The sequence below is a fragment of the Martes martes genome (assembly GCF_963455335.1).
Source record: "Martes martes genome assembly, chromosome: 14".
Classification (NCBI taxonomy): domain Eukaryota; kingdom Metazoa; phylum Chordata; class Mammalia; order Carnivora; family Mustelidae; genus Martes; species Martes martes.
In genome coordinates, this window is record NC_137902.1 from 15140823 (window position 1) to 15154853 (window position 14031).

At 33.2% G+C, this 14031-nt stretch overlaps 1 protein-coding gene across 1 annotated transcript in view; it reads right to left on the reverse strand.

Annotated features, from left to right (window-relative positions):
• Positions 1-14031, reverse strand: part of ATRNL1 (attractin like 1) — a gene marked incomplete at its 5' end in the record, with an annotated part of 807401 nt that overhangs the window by 690056 nt on the left and 103314 nt on the right. Inside the window, one exon of the mRNA XM_080822490.1 lies at positions 850-1004. Within this exon, the coding sequence (XP_080678616.1) occupies positions 850-1004 (155 nt within the window). The remainder of the gene's footprint in view (positions 1-849; positions 1005-14031) is intronic.

The window sequence follows — 14031 nt, forward strand, 5'->3', positions numbered from 1 at the left end:
TTTATTTATCAGGAAGTTTCATAATAGCTTAAAATTGGCATACTACTTTACACCATCAATTAAAACTGCTCTGAACTACTGTTAAATATATTTTAAATATCAAGTAGTCTTCATTTATAAAATGACACAAAGAGAAGAAATATTTTCACTATACTGGTCTACTGGGTAGCTAAATTTAGTACCTCAAAAATTATATTCATTTAATGTTTAGAAATTAAAGGACTATAGATAGCATAATTAAAATTAAGAAAAATATATAAATGCACTGTACTTCTGGCTCTCTGAAAAATATTCTTATTTGGTTACTTCCATTCCCAGATATGTTCTGGGTTTCCATTTTGTCCCCAAATCTTATTTCCTTAGCTCTACTGTCTCTATACTCCTCTCTTTTCTTCTATCTTCCTACACAAAGTAACTATAACTCTGTGTTTAATTTAAATGCATCTTTGCAAAAAATAAATAAATAAATAAATAAATAAAATGCATCTTTGCTCATACACACTAACCCTAAAATGTTTACATTCCTACTACTTGTAATTTACATAATTTGACAGAGCCCCATATCTACCTGTTATCAAAACTAATATGGCAACACAATAGACTGATAAAGGGCTCACATAAGGATACAATATACAAAAGCCCTCAAAAAGGATGCTTAAACCTAGAGTGTCTGTTCTCTTGGCCCTATACTACTATTGTGCTGAAATTAGAGAGAATTCCATTCATAATCTGTCACTGAACTTATCTCTAAAATGACATATACACATGCTGTCAATTAATGTATTTGAGAATCTCTATATGACAAATTTCTGGTATTTCCTACTTTGTACAATCCTAACAGATACATACCTATGTCATATGCCAGGAAATCGGCAGAAAAACATTTTGCACCGTTACTCAAGGAAGTGTCATTATGGGTATTTCCTCCAAAAATAAGCATAGCTCCATTGATAAGAACAGCTGAATGAAGGTATCTGGCAAACCCACTTTCTTTCAAAATAGTCCTACAGGATAAAATTTGAAAATGTATTACAAAGGATAAAAAGACCTCCCTGATTTTATATATATTATATAAAGGGTCTAACTTGCATATAGAATTTTCCTTCAAATTATGAAAATAACATGCTTTATTTTTTAACAATTCATAAATGTCTTCTAAATTTCAATATTTTTAAAATATTTTGAGATTCACAGTTCCTTAAAATGTTCTGAGGAAACACAATATTAAACATAATTGTTCATGATTTTATAATTTATATTTTGAACTTTTATTTCATTTATAAAAGTAGGAAACAAGTGTCCTTAAAACTAGAGGACCAAAGTACCATCAGTTTTAAATACAAAAGTAAATAGAAAGTTTAATATAATAAATTTACTCTGAACTGTATTCAGTTAAAAGTAATAATTCACATGGATCCCATAATACACTATTTAAGTTTTTATTTAAATATAACATACATAAAAATGCACATGTCTAAAATTCAATGAAATGTCACAAGATGAACATAACTGCGTAAAGAGTACTGAGATATTTTTTTAAAAGATTACCACTGTTCTTATTCTTTTGTGGTTCCATACCAATCTTAGGATTGTTTGTTCTATTTGTATTGTTGCTGTACTTTATAAAATAGAATCATATAGCTTGTATCCATTTGTATACACATTATTTTGCTCAAGATTATTTTTGAGATAGATCCATATTGCGTAAAATCACAATGCATTTTTAAGAAACATCAAATTAATATGAATGTTTTTAATTAATTGAAGTTTAACTGAAAGTGCTATAAATATATGCTCATAATTATATTCGACCTTAATGTACTGAAATCTAATAAACTGTATGACTCCATATGAATCAATATTTCATAAGTATTCTAAATAAAGCAGTGCTACTAAAGAAGAATCAGAAGGTAAACCCAGTACATACAGTATAATGAGTAAGGTATGTATAGTATATATCTCAAAAACCTATAGTAATTAATGCTTAAAGAATACGGAGTTGACTTCCATAACGGCAAGATAAGGAGTCCCACAAACTCTATAGGGAGAGAACTATAATTGGTAAAAATTACAAAAAATGGCATTTAATTTCTCAGAAAAATTTAGTAAGAGCAACAACAAATAAATATTTACTCAAGAATGTCTACGAAATTTCAGTAAGAACAGCAGGAGTCCATAATACTTAACCCACTATCTACTCCCATCCTTCCCCATATCAGCATCCTCCTCCACCACACGCACACAACTAGTTCAGCAACGAGGAAGTTCAACTCCAGGTGGGTAAAGCTGAGAGCAGACAGCTCCTTCATTCCTCACCTCCCAGTCAGGCCACTGATATGTAGCCAGGAACAGCAGACAGCCAGTACTTCTCATGGCCCAGTTCTGGGTAACAAAATCTCTACTCCAGAAACACATGAGAGGTCTGAATGTTCATCCCCGACCTAGTCCCCATGCATATGCTGTGAGCTATACACTCAGGCCTAGCAGGCTAAGAGCGCCAACAAATCCTCACCCCACATCAGTCATAGGCAGAAGTTCTATGCAAGCTGAGAAGAGCAAAGGCCAGTGTCCTCCATCTACTTCCTGCACAGAACACAGTGGAATCACTCCAGGAGGAACAGACTACTAACCCCACCTAATACAATTTCAAAGTAGTGGCACAGAGTCTTACCCCACCCGACACCAGGGAGACGCAGGCTACAAAAAAGAGCGTGCCACAGATGTCCCAAGGGAATTGAGTTTATTTGTAACAAAAGGTGGGAAACTTCAAGCTCTAAGGGCACTCTCAAAAACAATGGAGGTTTCTACTGTAAGCAATTAAGAGACAGTTGGCAACTCCCAGAGAACAATCAGCTAAAACCCAGAATAGAGAGGAGTTCACCAGAGAAAAGCAGGGGGAAAGACAGCTAGTAAGAGCCATACTAGAGTCAGAATCTCTTAAGACTGGTCTCAAAGACTACACCTGAAAAAGGGCTGAAATTGAATTCAGACTAAGGAGCAATTTACGTCCCCAGAGTATTGCTGAGAATAATTCACCCACAGTCAGCAACTAGTGGTGGCTAGCATGTGGTTGTAATGCAGTCAGATAGCTTACCACAGAAGTCAGAGGGAAAAGTCAGAGAGCCCCGCGAACACTACTGTCATCCAGGGGGGATTTTGCGCATCCTGATGCTGCTTCCTCTAAGGAGCAACATCAGAGGATCCGCTGGAGGAAGAAAATGACTTCACTAAAACAGTTCAGCAAAGTCACTACATAAGTAAAATTACAACAGTTCCAGAAAAGGAGGAAAAACCAGGATCCAGAGTTGCTACAATATGTTACCTAAAATGTTCAGTGTTCAGGGGAAATTATGGCATGCAATGAAATAGGAAAGAGTAACCTATACACAGGGAAAAAAGCAGGCAACAGAATTGCCTTTGAGAGAACCCAGATGTCAGATGAAGCAAAAAAAAGTCAAAGCAGCTATTATAAATGTTCAATCTTAGAGAAAACAGGTTTAAAGAAGTAAAGGAAAATAAAACAATGTCATATCAAATATAAAACAAAAGATACAGAAATTACCCAAAAAAAAGAAAATCTAGAATTCAAAAGTATCAGAATTGAAATTTTCACGTTTATGACAGAAATCTAATAGTAAATTTCAGCAAGAAGAAAAAAAATCAATGACGGAGAAGACAGAAAAACAGAGATTCTGCTATCTGAAGAATAAGAAAAGAAAATGAACAAAGCCTGTAAGAAATGTAGAACACCATTAACAGCAACAACACACATTTACTGAGAATACTAGCGCAGAGGATAAAGTGGTAAAAAATTTTCAAGAAATAATGTGTGACAACTTCCTAAATTTGATGAAAAACATTAACATACACATTCAAGTAGCTCAATGAACTACAAGGAGGAAAAAAACACAGAAAGAACCACATTCAGACATAAAATAGTTAAAACGTTGAAGACCACAGAAAAAGAGAAAATATTAAAAGCAGCAATGAAGAGGATTTTTTTGCATACAAGAGAACACCAATAGAACAAACAGCTGACTTTACACTAGAAATAATAAAGGTCAAAATGCAGTGAAATGACATATGCAAAGTGCTGAATGAAAAAAAAATCAAAATACAGAGAGGGACATATGATGATGGAATAAGAGTTTTCTGACCTCGTCCTCCCATAGAAACAGATTTTATCAACTATGGAGAGATAAGAGTACCTTTACGGGAGCCCAGAAGTCCCAGGACCACTTGGAGCAAAAATTCCAAGAACAGGAGTGTCAAAGAGGGTAGGAAGAACATTACCACATCACCTCTCCCCAAGACAACACTGCTCACTCCCAAGAGAAACCCCTTCAACCTACAATTACTCCCATGGGGGAAGTGAGAATACAGTATGTATCTGGCTTCCACAGCCAAGAAGGATTTTGTCCAAGAGGACCACTTCTTTCTTATCCCATCCAGAAAGATAAGAAGATTGGCAGAGTAAGAAAAAGGGTGCTCACAGCAACTGGGGCACAGAACTCAACAAAGACTCAACATTTCTACTAACCTCATGAACTCTTACAAGAGGCCCACCCACGAACTTCATAGGATACATCACCTGCAAACTTACCCCAAATAGCACAAATATGCCCCCAGCAACCCATAAATCCCTCCTCATGTAGCACACTTGTGCTCTGGCAGATGGTTCATGAGTATACACAGACAGCTGGGTCAGCTCTGTTGCACTGGTAGAAGATGCATAACCCTGAACACTTCAGGCACTGCCCAAGTGAAAAAAATGGGAGGCCCTCAGCACTGAACCTAGCTTTGCAGAATGGAGAATATAATATCCAAAATATTAAAAAACTCACAAAAATCAATAAAAAAGAACAATCCAATTAAACAATTCACAGATGATGTGAACAAATACTTTTCCAAAGAAGACATATAGATTGTCATCAGGTAAATGAAAAAGTGCTTAACATCCCTAATCATCAGGGAATGCAAATAAAAACAAAATGAAATATGACCTCATACCTGTTAAAATGGCTATAATTGAAAAGATAAGAAATAACAAGTGTTGATGAGGATGTGGAGTAAAAGGAAAGTTTGTACACTGTTGGTGAGAAAGTAAAATGGTACAATCAATTTGGAAAACATTATAGACTCTACTCAAAAAATTAAAAATAGAACTACCAAGAGCTATTGTACTATTCAGCAATCCCACTTCTAGGTATATGCCCAAAGGAAATGAAATCAGTACCTTAAAAATATCTCTTCACTCTCATGTTCACTGAGGTATTATTCATAGTAGCCAAGATACAGAAACAACTTAAGTGTCCATCAACAAATGAATCAATAAAGAAAATGCAATATAAATATAAGTATGTGTAGTATTATTCAGTTTTTTAAAAGGAAGAAATCCTGACATTTACAACAACATAGATGAATCTGGACAATACTATGCTAAGTGAGGTAAGTCAGACACAGAAAGACAAATATTACATGATCTCACTTATGTATGGAATCTAAAAGAGTCAAACTCAAAAGCAGAGAGTAAAATGGTGGTTTGCAAGGCCTGAGAATGGGGGAAAAGGAGAGGCATAGGTCAATGCAAAGGAGAGGCACAGGTCAATGCACACAAAGTTTCAATTATGCAGGATACATAATCTCTGGAAATCTAATGTACAGCATGGTTACTACAGTTAATAAGACTGCCTTGTATACTTGAAATTTGCTGACAGAGCATCATAAGTATTCTCACCATACACAGCAAAAAAAAAGGGGGGGGAGGGACGGGGGAACTATGTAAGATAATGAGTATGTTAATTAGTTTGACTATGGTAATCATTTCCCACTGTGTATGTGTATCAAACATCACATATATACCTTAAATATATACAATTCTTATCTGTCAATTAAAGTTCAAGGAAGCTGGAAAAAAAATAACCAAGATAAACACATTACCAGATGAATAAAAATTATAAATTTATTGGTAGAATATCTGCTTTATAAGATATTAAAGGAAGTTCTCCAGTCTTAGATCAGTCATTTCAATCCAGAGTTCTAAAAAAGGCAATTATGTAATTATAAAACAAAGTATAAATGTATATTTCTTCTTTCTTTTCCTAATAAATTTGATAAACAATTATTATAAAACAACACATTTATTGTTGGATCTGTAACATAAAAAAATACAATATATTTGACAATAACACACAAAGTGACAGATGAAAGCAAAATTCTGTTGAAGATGCCAAATAGTAATACAAATCAACAGGAACAAATGAAAAAGCAGCATGCAAAAATATCCAAAACAAATTTATATTTCCTCTTCTTTCTACTCTCTCTTTGAGAGACAAAAATTTCATAAAATTGGCATAGTAACAATATATTTTTGAGCTTACAACAAATATAGATGTTATATATAATTATAATAGTGCAAAAGAAGATGAAAAAGGGAATAGAGATCTATAAGAGCAACATTTTTATATTTCACTGGAGTTAAGTTAGGGTAAGTTGGAAGTATATTCTGGTAAGTTAAGATATATATGATAAGCCCTAGAACCAACAGTAAGAAGTAACTAAAATGACTGTATTAAAAAAAAAAAGCATTAAACTGTTACACTGGAAAATATTTACTTAATACAAAAAGAGCAATAAAAAAGAGTAACAAGAAGCATTATCTATAATAACAAATGAGATTTAAAAAAGTAAAATGACAAATTCAACTATATCAAAAATAACATTAAATTAAAGTTATTAAATATACAAATAAAAAACAGAGACTGTGAGTGAGACAGGATTTTAAAAAAACTGGTACCAACTATGTACTCTCTCTAGGAGACATATTTTAGATTGAGGGGTACAAATATATTAAGAAAGGGGATTTTAAAAAGATACTATGCAGACAATAAACATAAAGCTGGAGTAATGTATAGTATAATGGAGTAATATATAGTATAATAACATCAAGCAGAATAGACATTAAAAAAAAAGTTCCAAGACTTCAATAGTAGTATTTCACAGTGCTAAAAGGATTAGTCCATCAAGAAGATACAGCAATTATAAACGTATATGACGTTACAACAGAACCCCCCCCAAATGAGGCAAAATGCACAGAAAAGAGAAATAGATAAATCAGTAATAGTAACAAACTTCAAAATTCACTTTCAAAAATGGAATGAACTCTATGATAAACACGGAAACAGAATACCTGAATAATGCCACAAACAAACTAGCCCTTACAGACATATGGAGAACACTGTAGCCAACACCACCAATATACACATTCTTTGCAAGCATACATGTAACATTTCTCTAGGACTGACCAAATGCTAGGTCATAAAATAAGCCTAAATAAATTAAAAAGTGTTATAATCATACAAAGTATGCTCTCTGACCACGATGGAAGTATATTAAAAACAAATAACAGAAATCGTTTAGGATACAATAGCCAAATTATGCAAGCCGCCCAAGTGTCTATTAACGGATGAATAGATAAGGATATGATTTATATATATACATAATATATATATAGTGACTATTATACAGCCATAAAAAAGAATAAAATCTTGCCATTTGCAATGACATTGATAGAGCTACAAGAGTATAGTGCTAAATGAAATATCAGTCAGAGAAAGACAAATACCATATGATTCCACTCATATGTGGAATTTAAGAAACAAAACAAGCAAAGGAAAAAGAGGGAGAGAGAAAGAGACAAACCAAGAAACATACCCTTAACTATAGAGAACAAACTGCTGGTTACCACGGGGGAAGATGTGAAGGGATGGATTAAATAGATGATGGGAATGAAGGAGTGCACTTGTAGTGATGAGCACTAGATGATGTAAGAAATTGCTGAATCACTATATTGTACACCTGAAACTAATATAACACTGAATGTTAACTACACTGAAATTAAAATAATTAAAAGAAAAAGAAAGTTATTTGGGAAAACCACAAATATGTGGAAATGAAATAAAAACTCTAAAATAACAAATGGATCAAAGGAAAAAAGTCAAAAGCATTTTAAAAAATACTTCAAGATGAATGAAAATGAAACAAAGACAAACATGGAATACACCAAAAGCAATACTTTAGAGGGAAATCTGTATTTGCAGAAATACATATTTAAAGAAAAAATGAGAATTCCATACCATAACTTAAACTTCAACCATAAGAGACTGGACAAAAGGGCAAACCAAGCCTACACCAAAAGAATTTTAAAATAATAAAGATTAGAACAGGAAATAATATAAAATAGATGAAAAACAATAGAATCAATGAAGCCAAAAGTTCTTTCTTTTTAGACAAAAAAAAAAAAAAAAAAATTGACGAACTCTTAGGTATACTGAACAAGAATAAAAGGAGACAGAAAACTCAAATTATTAAAATCAAGAATGAGGGCACCTGGGTGGTTCAGTTGGCTAAGCATCTGCCTTTGGCTCAGGTCATGATCTTGGATCCTGGAATTGAGCCCAGGTCAGACTCTCTGCTCATCAGGGAGTCTGCTTTACCCTCTCCCTCTGCCCCTCTCCCCAGCTCACACTCACTTTCTTTTGCTTTCTCTATCTCAAATAAATTAATAAAATATTTTTTAAAATAAAATAAAATAAAATCAAGAATGAAAGAAAGCATATGACTACCACCCTAACAGAAATAAGTCAAATTATAATATAATACTAAACAACTGTATACAAACAATATGAGATAAACAAAGTCCTCAAAAGAGAGAAACTACCAAAATTGAGACAAGAAGAAATAGAAAATCTGAATAGACCTATAACAAATAAAGAGAGTGAATTAAGAATTTTAAAATTTCCTTAAAAAAAGAAAAAAAAAGAAGAAGAAGGCCAGATGACTTCACTGGTTAATTCTAACAAATATTTAAAGAAGAGTAACGTAAATTCTTCACCAACTCTTCAAAAATATAAAATAGGATGGTATAGTATTCACCTCATTGTATGAGAAAGTATGAATCTGATACTGATACCAACAAATCATGAGAAAATTACAGACTACTATTCTTTTAGAAGAAAGACACAAAAATCCTGCATAAAATACTAAAAAATCAAAACCAATAATACATAAAAAGGATTATACACCATGACCAAGTGGAGTTTATCCCAAGAATTCATAATTGGCTTAACATCTGAAAATCAATGTTACATGCCATATTAATAAGGAAAAAACAATAATCTCAATAGATACAGGAGAAGTTTTTGACAAAATCTAATACCCTTTCATGACAACAACATTCCAAAAAATAGGAACAGAAAGGAACTTCCTGATAAAGGCTGAATGGTACTCCAACCCAAAAGATAAATGCATGTTTTAATCCCTAGAACCTGTGAATGTTAACTTATTTGGAGAAAGTGTCTTTGCAAATGTAATTAAATTAAGGATCTTGAGATGAGATCATTCTGGACTATGCAGCTAACCTTACTCCAATGACGTGTCCTTATAAAAGACACACACAGAAAAGAGGATCAGGTAATATAATGTGGAGGCAGACAACAGAACAATTCATCCACAACTCCAGGAATACTGACAGGCACCAAAGGCTGAAAAAGGAAAGGAAAGGAATTTCCCTAGCACCTCTGGAGGTGGCATGGCCCTGTTCACAATTTGATTTTAGACTTCTGGCCTCCAGATCTGTGAGAGAATACATTTCTATTCCTTTAAGCGACACAGTGTGTGGTAACTTGTTATAGCAGCCATAGAAATCTAATATAAAAGACATCTATTAAAAAAAGAGAAGCCGACATGATACTTAATGGTGAAAAACCAAATATTTTCCCCCAAGACCAGAAACAAGACACAGATGTCTGTTCTTGTCAATTCTATTCAACATTGTACTACAGGTTATATAAAGGGAAAGAAGCAAGGAAATGAAATAAAAGGCATCCAGACTAGAAAGGAAGAAGTAAAACTCTCACTATTTGCAGATGACATGATCTTATATATAAAAATTTTAATGAACCCACAAAAAATTATTAGAAATAATAAATGGGTTTGGCAAGTCTATGGGATAAGAGAGCAATATACAAATATCAGTTGAACATCTAAACCCACCAACTTGTATACCTACCAATGCAAAATCCTAAGATAAAAATAATTTTAAAAATCAACTGACAATAGTATCAAAAAGAATAAAATATTTTGGAATAAATTTAGCAAAGCAAGTATAAAAACTGTACTGTAAAAACTAAAAAAAATATTAAGGAAAGAAATTAAAGATGGCCTAAATGAATGGAAGGATAGCCCATTTTCATGGATTGGAAAACAAAATACTGTTAAGATGGCCATACTCTACAATTTGATCTATAAATTCAACTCATTCCCCATAAAAGTCCCAGCTGGAGTTTTGTTTTGTTTTGAAATCGACAGGCTGATCTTAAAATTCATGTAGAAATTCAAGAAACCATAATAGTCAATTCAAAGAATTGTAAATTCAAATAAAGGAAAAAGTACTCTAACAAATGTTAGAAAGGACAAGTGGGTATCTACATGAAAAAAGAAAAAAGAACTCCTCTCTCACAATACAGACAATATTAACTCAGAATGGATAAAAGGCTTAAATATAAGAACTAAAAGTATAAAACTCATAGAAGAAAATACAGAAATAAATATTCCTGGCACTGGGTTGAGCAACGGATTCATAGATATGACACCAAAAGCATAAGTGACAAAATATATAACAAATTGGACATCACCAAATTTTAAAAGTTTTAGCTTCAGAGGACACTGTAAACTAAGTGAAAAATAATACACAAAATGGGAGAAATATTTGCAACTCATATAATTAACAAAGGACTTACACTTAGAATATGTAAAGACCTCATAACTCAATAATAAACAGACATAAATCAAATTAAATAATTGGCAAAGGATCCTAATAGACATTTCTCCAAGGGAGTGGCCAACAAACACTTGAAAAGATGCTTAATATGAATAACAATTATAACAATACAAATCAAAACTATAATGAGATACCACTTCATACCCACTAGGGTCACTGTAATCAAAATGTTTGACAATAACAAGTGTTGGCAAGCATATGGAGAAATTAAAATCCTCATACACTGCTGGTGGAAATATAAAATGGTGTGGCCACTTTGTAAAACAGTCTGGCTATTCCTTAAAAATTTTAATGTAGAGTAACTGTAGAGCTGGCAAATCCATTCCTAGATATATACCCAAGAGCAATGAAAACAAACCTCTACACAAAAACATGTACACAGATTTTCATAGAAGTATTATTAGCCATAGCTAAAAAGTAGAAACAACCCCAACTTCTATCAACTGACAAGTGGATAAGTAAAATGTGGTCTATCCATACAGTGGAATATATTTTAACAAAAAAAGAAATTAAGTGCTGATACACACTACAATATGAAATCACGCTCTCACTTAGGCTTAAAGAAGCATATTAAAAAAAAAAATATTGTATCATCCATTTATAACTCCAGAAGAAAAATCTATAGAAAGTAAACAGTGCTTACCTAGAGCTGAAGGTCTAAGGGGAAATAAAGAATGACTACTAATAAGTATAGGGTTTCCTTTTACGGGAATAAAATGGTTCTAAGTTTGTGGTGATGACTGGACAACTCAGTGAATTACACTAAAAACCACTGAAGATCATACTTTAAGTGAGTGGATTTTATGGCATATGAACGACATCTTAATAAGTGTGTAAAAGAAAGAATATTGGGCTTTCATAATAAACTACTATAGATGGCTTCATCTGGAAATTTGTCTCCCATTCTCTCCTAAGCCTTTCTGGTTACAAAAGAAATCTATAGATTCAAAATTATACCACTATCATGCACACTTCAGTTGCACATATACAAAATTATACCACTGTCAAATAGAGAGCATGTTCAAGTTGAATGTTTTTAAACAAAATACAGTGCATTTTCCTTTTAAAATCTACTGGCCTGGAGCACCTGGGTGGCTCAGTGGGTTAAAGCCTCTGCATTCAGCTCAGGTCATGATCCCAGAGTCCTGGGATCGAGCCCCACATCGGGCTCTCTGCTCGGCGGGGGGGCCTGCTCCCTCCTCTCTCTTTGCCTGCCTCTCTGCCTACTTGTGATCTCTGTCTGTCAAATAAATAAATAAAATCTTAAAAAAAAAATCTCCTGGCCTATGATCTCTTTTTACAAAATAAACACTATCTAGATAGTAAATAGCAAAGGAAATATATGAATCAAGGAAAAAATACTCAGTTACTAGAGAGAATTTTAAGTTGAAAATGTTTTAATCTAATGATTAAGCAGATAGGATTTATCCAGGTATGCAAGGCTTATTAAACATCTGAAGGTCAAATAATGTAATCTATCACATCAATAGGATAAAGAACAATAATCCTATGATCATATCAACAGATACAGAAAAAAATCACTAAACAAAATACAGCATCTATTCATGACAAAAACTTTCAGCAAACTAGGAATTGAGGGGAAGTTCCTCAGCTTGATAAAGAAAATTTACAAAAAAAAAAAAAAATCAGGCTTAACAGTGAGAAACTAGATGTTTTCCTTCTAAGAGAAAAACAAGGCAAAAAGTATTCTCTAACAACTTCTATTCAACATTGTACTGGTAGTTCTAACTAATGCAATCAGATAAGAAAAGGAAATAAAAGATAAACAAATTTGGAAAGGAATAAATAAAACTGTATTTGTTCACACATGACATGATTGTCTATAGAGGAAATCCCTTGAACTAAGTGATTATAGGAAGGGTGAGGAATACAAGGCTAATAAACTAAAGTCAATTGCTTTCTTATATACCAGCATAATGAATACTTGAAATTAAAGATACACACCATTTATATTAGCACCAAAAAATAAAATAAAATAGTTATAAATCTAACAAAATATATATACAGTACCTATGTAACAAAAAGTACAAAACTCCAATGAAAGAAATCAAGATATCTTTTGATTCAGGTTTCTCACTGTCAGAAGGGATTTACAAATGTGGAAGAGGGGAAGGCTAGAATAAATACTGTGATGGTGTACTGCATCATTATGCAGTTTAGACAGGAAAGGGTTTAGGCAGACAGACAGACAAATATATAGAGGCAGAGATATATGCCTTTTTCTAAAAATAGATATAGATATGTGTGTTTGCGTATTTTCTGGCTCTATCTTCTGAGAGGATCTGTAAACACATCAAAAAAGCAATAAACAAACCTAGTGCCCTAATCTCAGTTATTTAAAGATTTTATATATTTATTTGACAGAGATCACAAGTAGGCAGAGAGGCAGACAGAGAGAGAGGAGGAAGCAGGCTCCCCACGGAGCAGAGAGCCCGATGTGGGGCTCGATCCCAGGACCCTGGGATCATGACCTGAGCTGAAGGCAGTGGCTTTAACCCACTGAGCCACCCAGGCGCCCCCTAATCTCAGTTTTTAAACGCTATTCTCCACTAAAGGAATGTGGGTTCCTAGAGGAAATTACTTATTCCAGCAGGAAAAGAAAAAAATGTGAAGGAATTTTTTTTTGTATGTGTGCCAGAAAGTAGAGTAGTGTAAAAGACAGTGAGGACACATCTAAAGAACATAGCAGCCTGGCTGAAAGGACCTCACAGTGGCCAAATGTGGGACACTTTGAGCAGCAAAATAAAGAAAAACAGTAATTCATCATAAAACCTTTAACAAAATAAAGAAAAATTCAGGGCGATTTAGAAGGAATAATAAAATTAGATATCACTATTCAATAACCAACGTGGTAATAACTTTCTCATAAGAATGATCAGTGGATACTAAAACTATTAGGTAAAAGTTTAATAAGAAACAGAATACTTACATAGTCTATAAGTATCTCTCCACAGATGTTTAATAATTTAAAAAGGAAAAAGTGTGTCTTTACAGTTGAGAAAACTGGAACCATTTTAACCACCACTTTAACCAATATATAAAGTTAACCTCTACAGGAAAGTTCACAGCAGCCTCATTCATGATATCCTAAAGTGAAAACAACCCAAATGTCCATCAACTCGTGAATGGATAAACAATATGTGGAATATTCATACAATGAAATATTATTC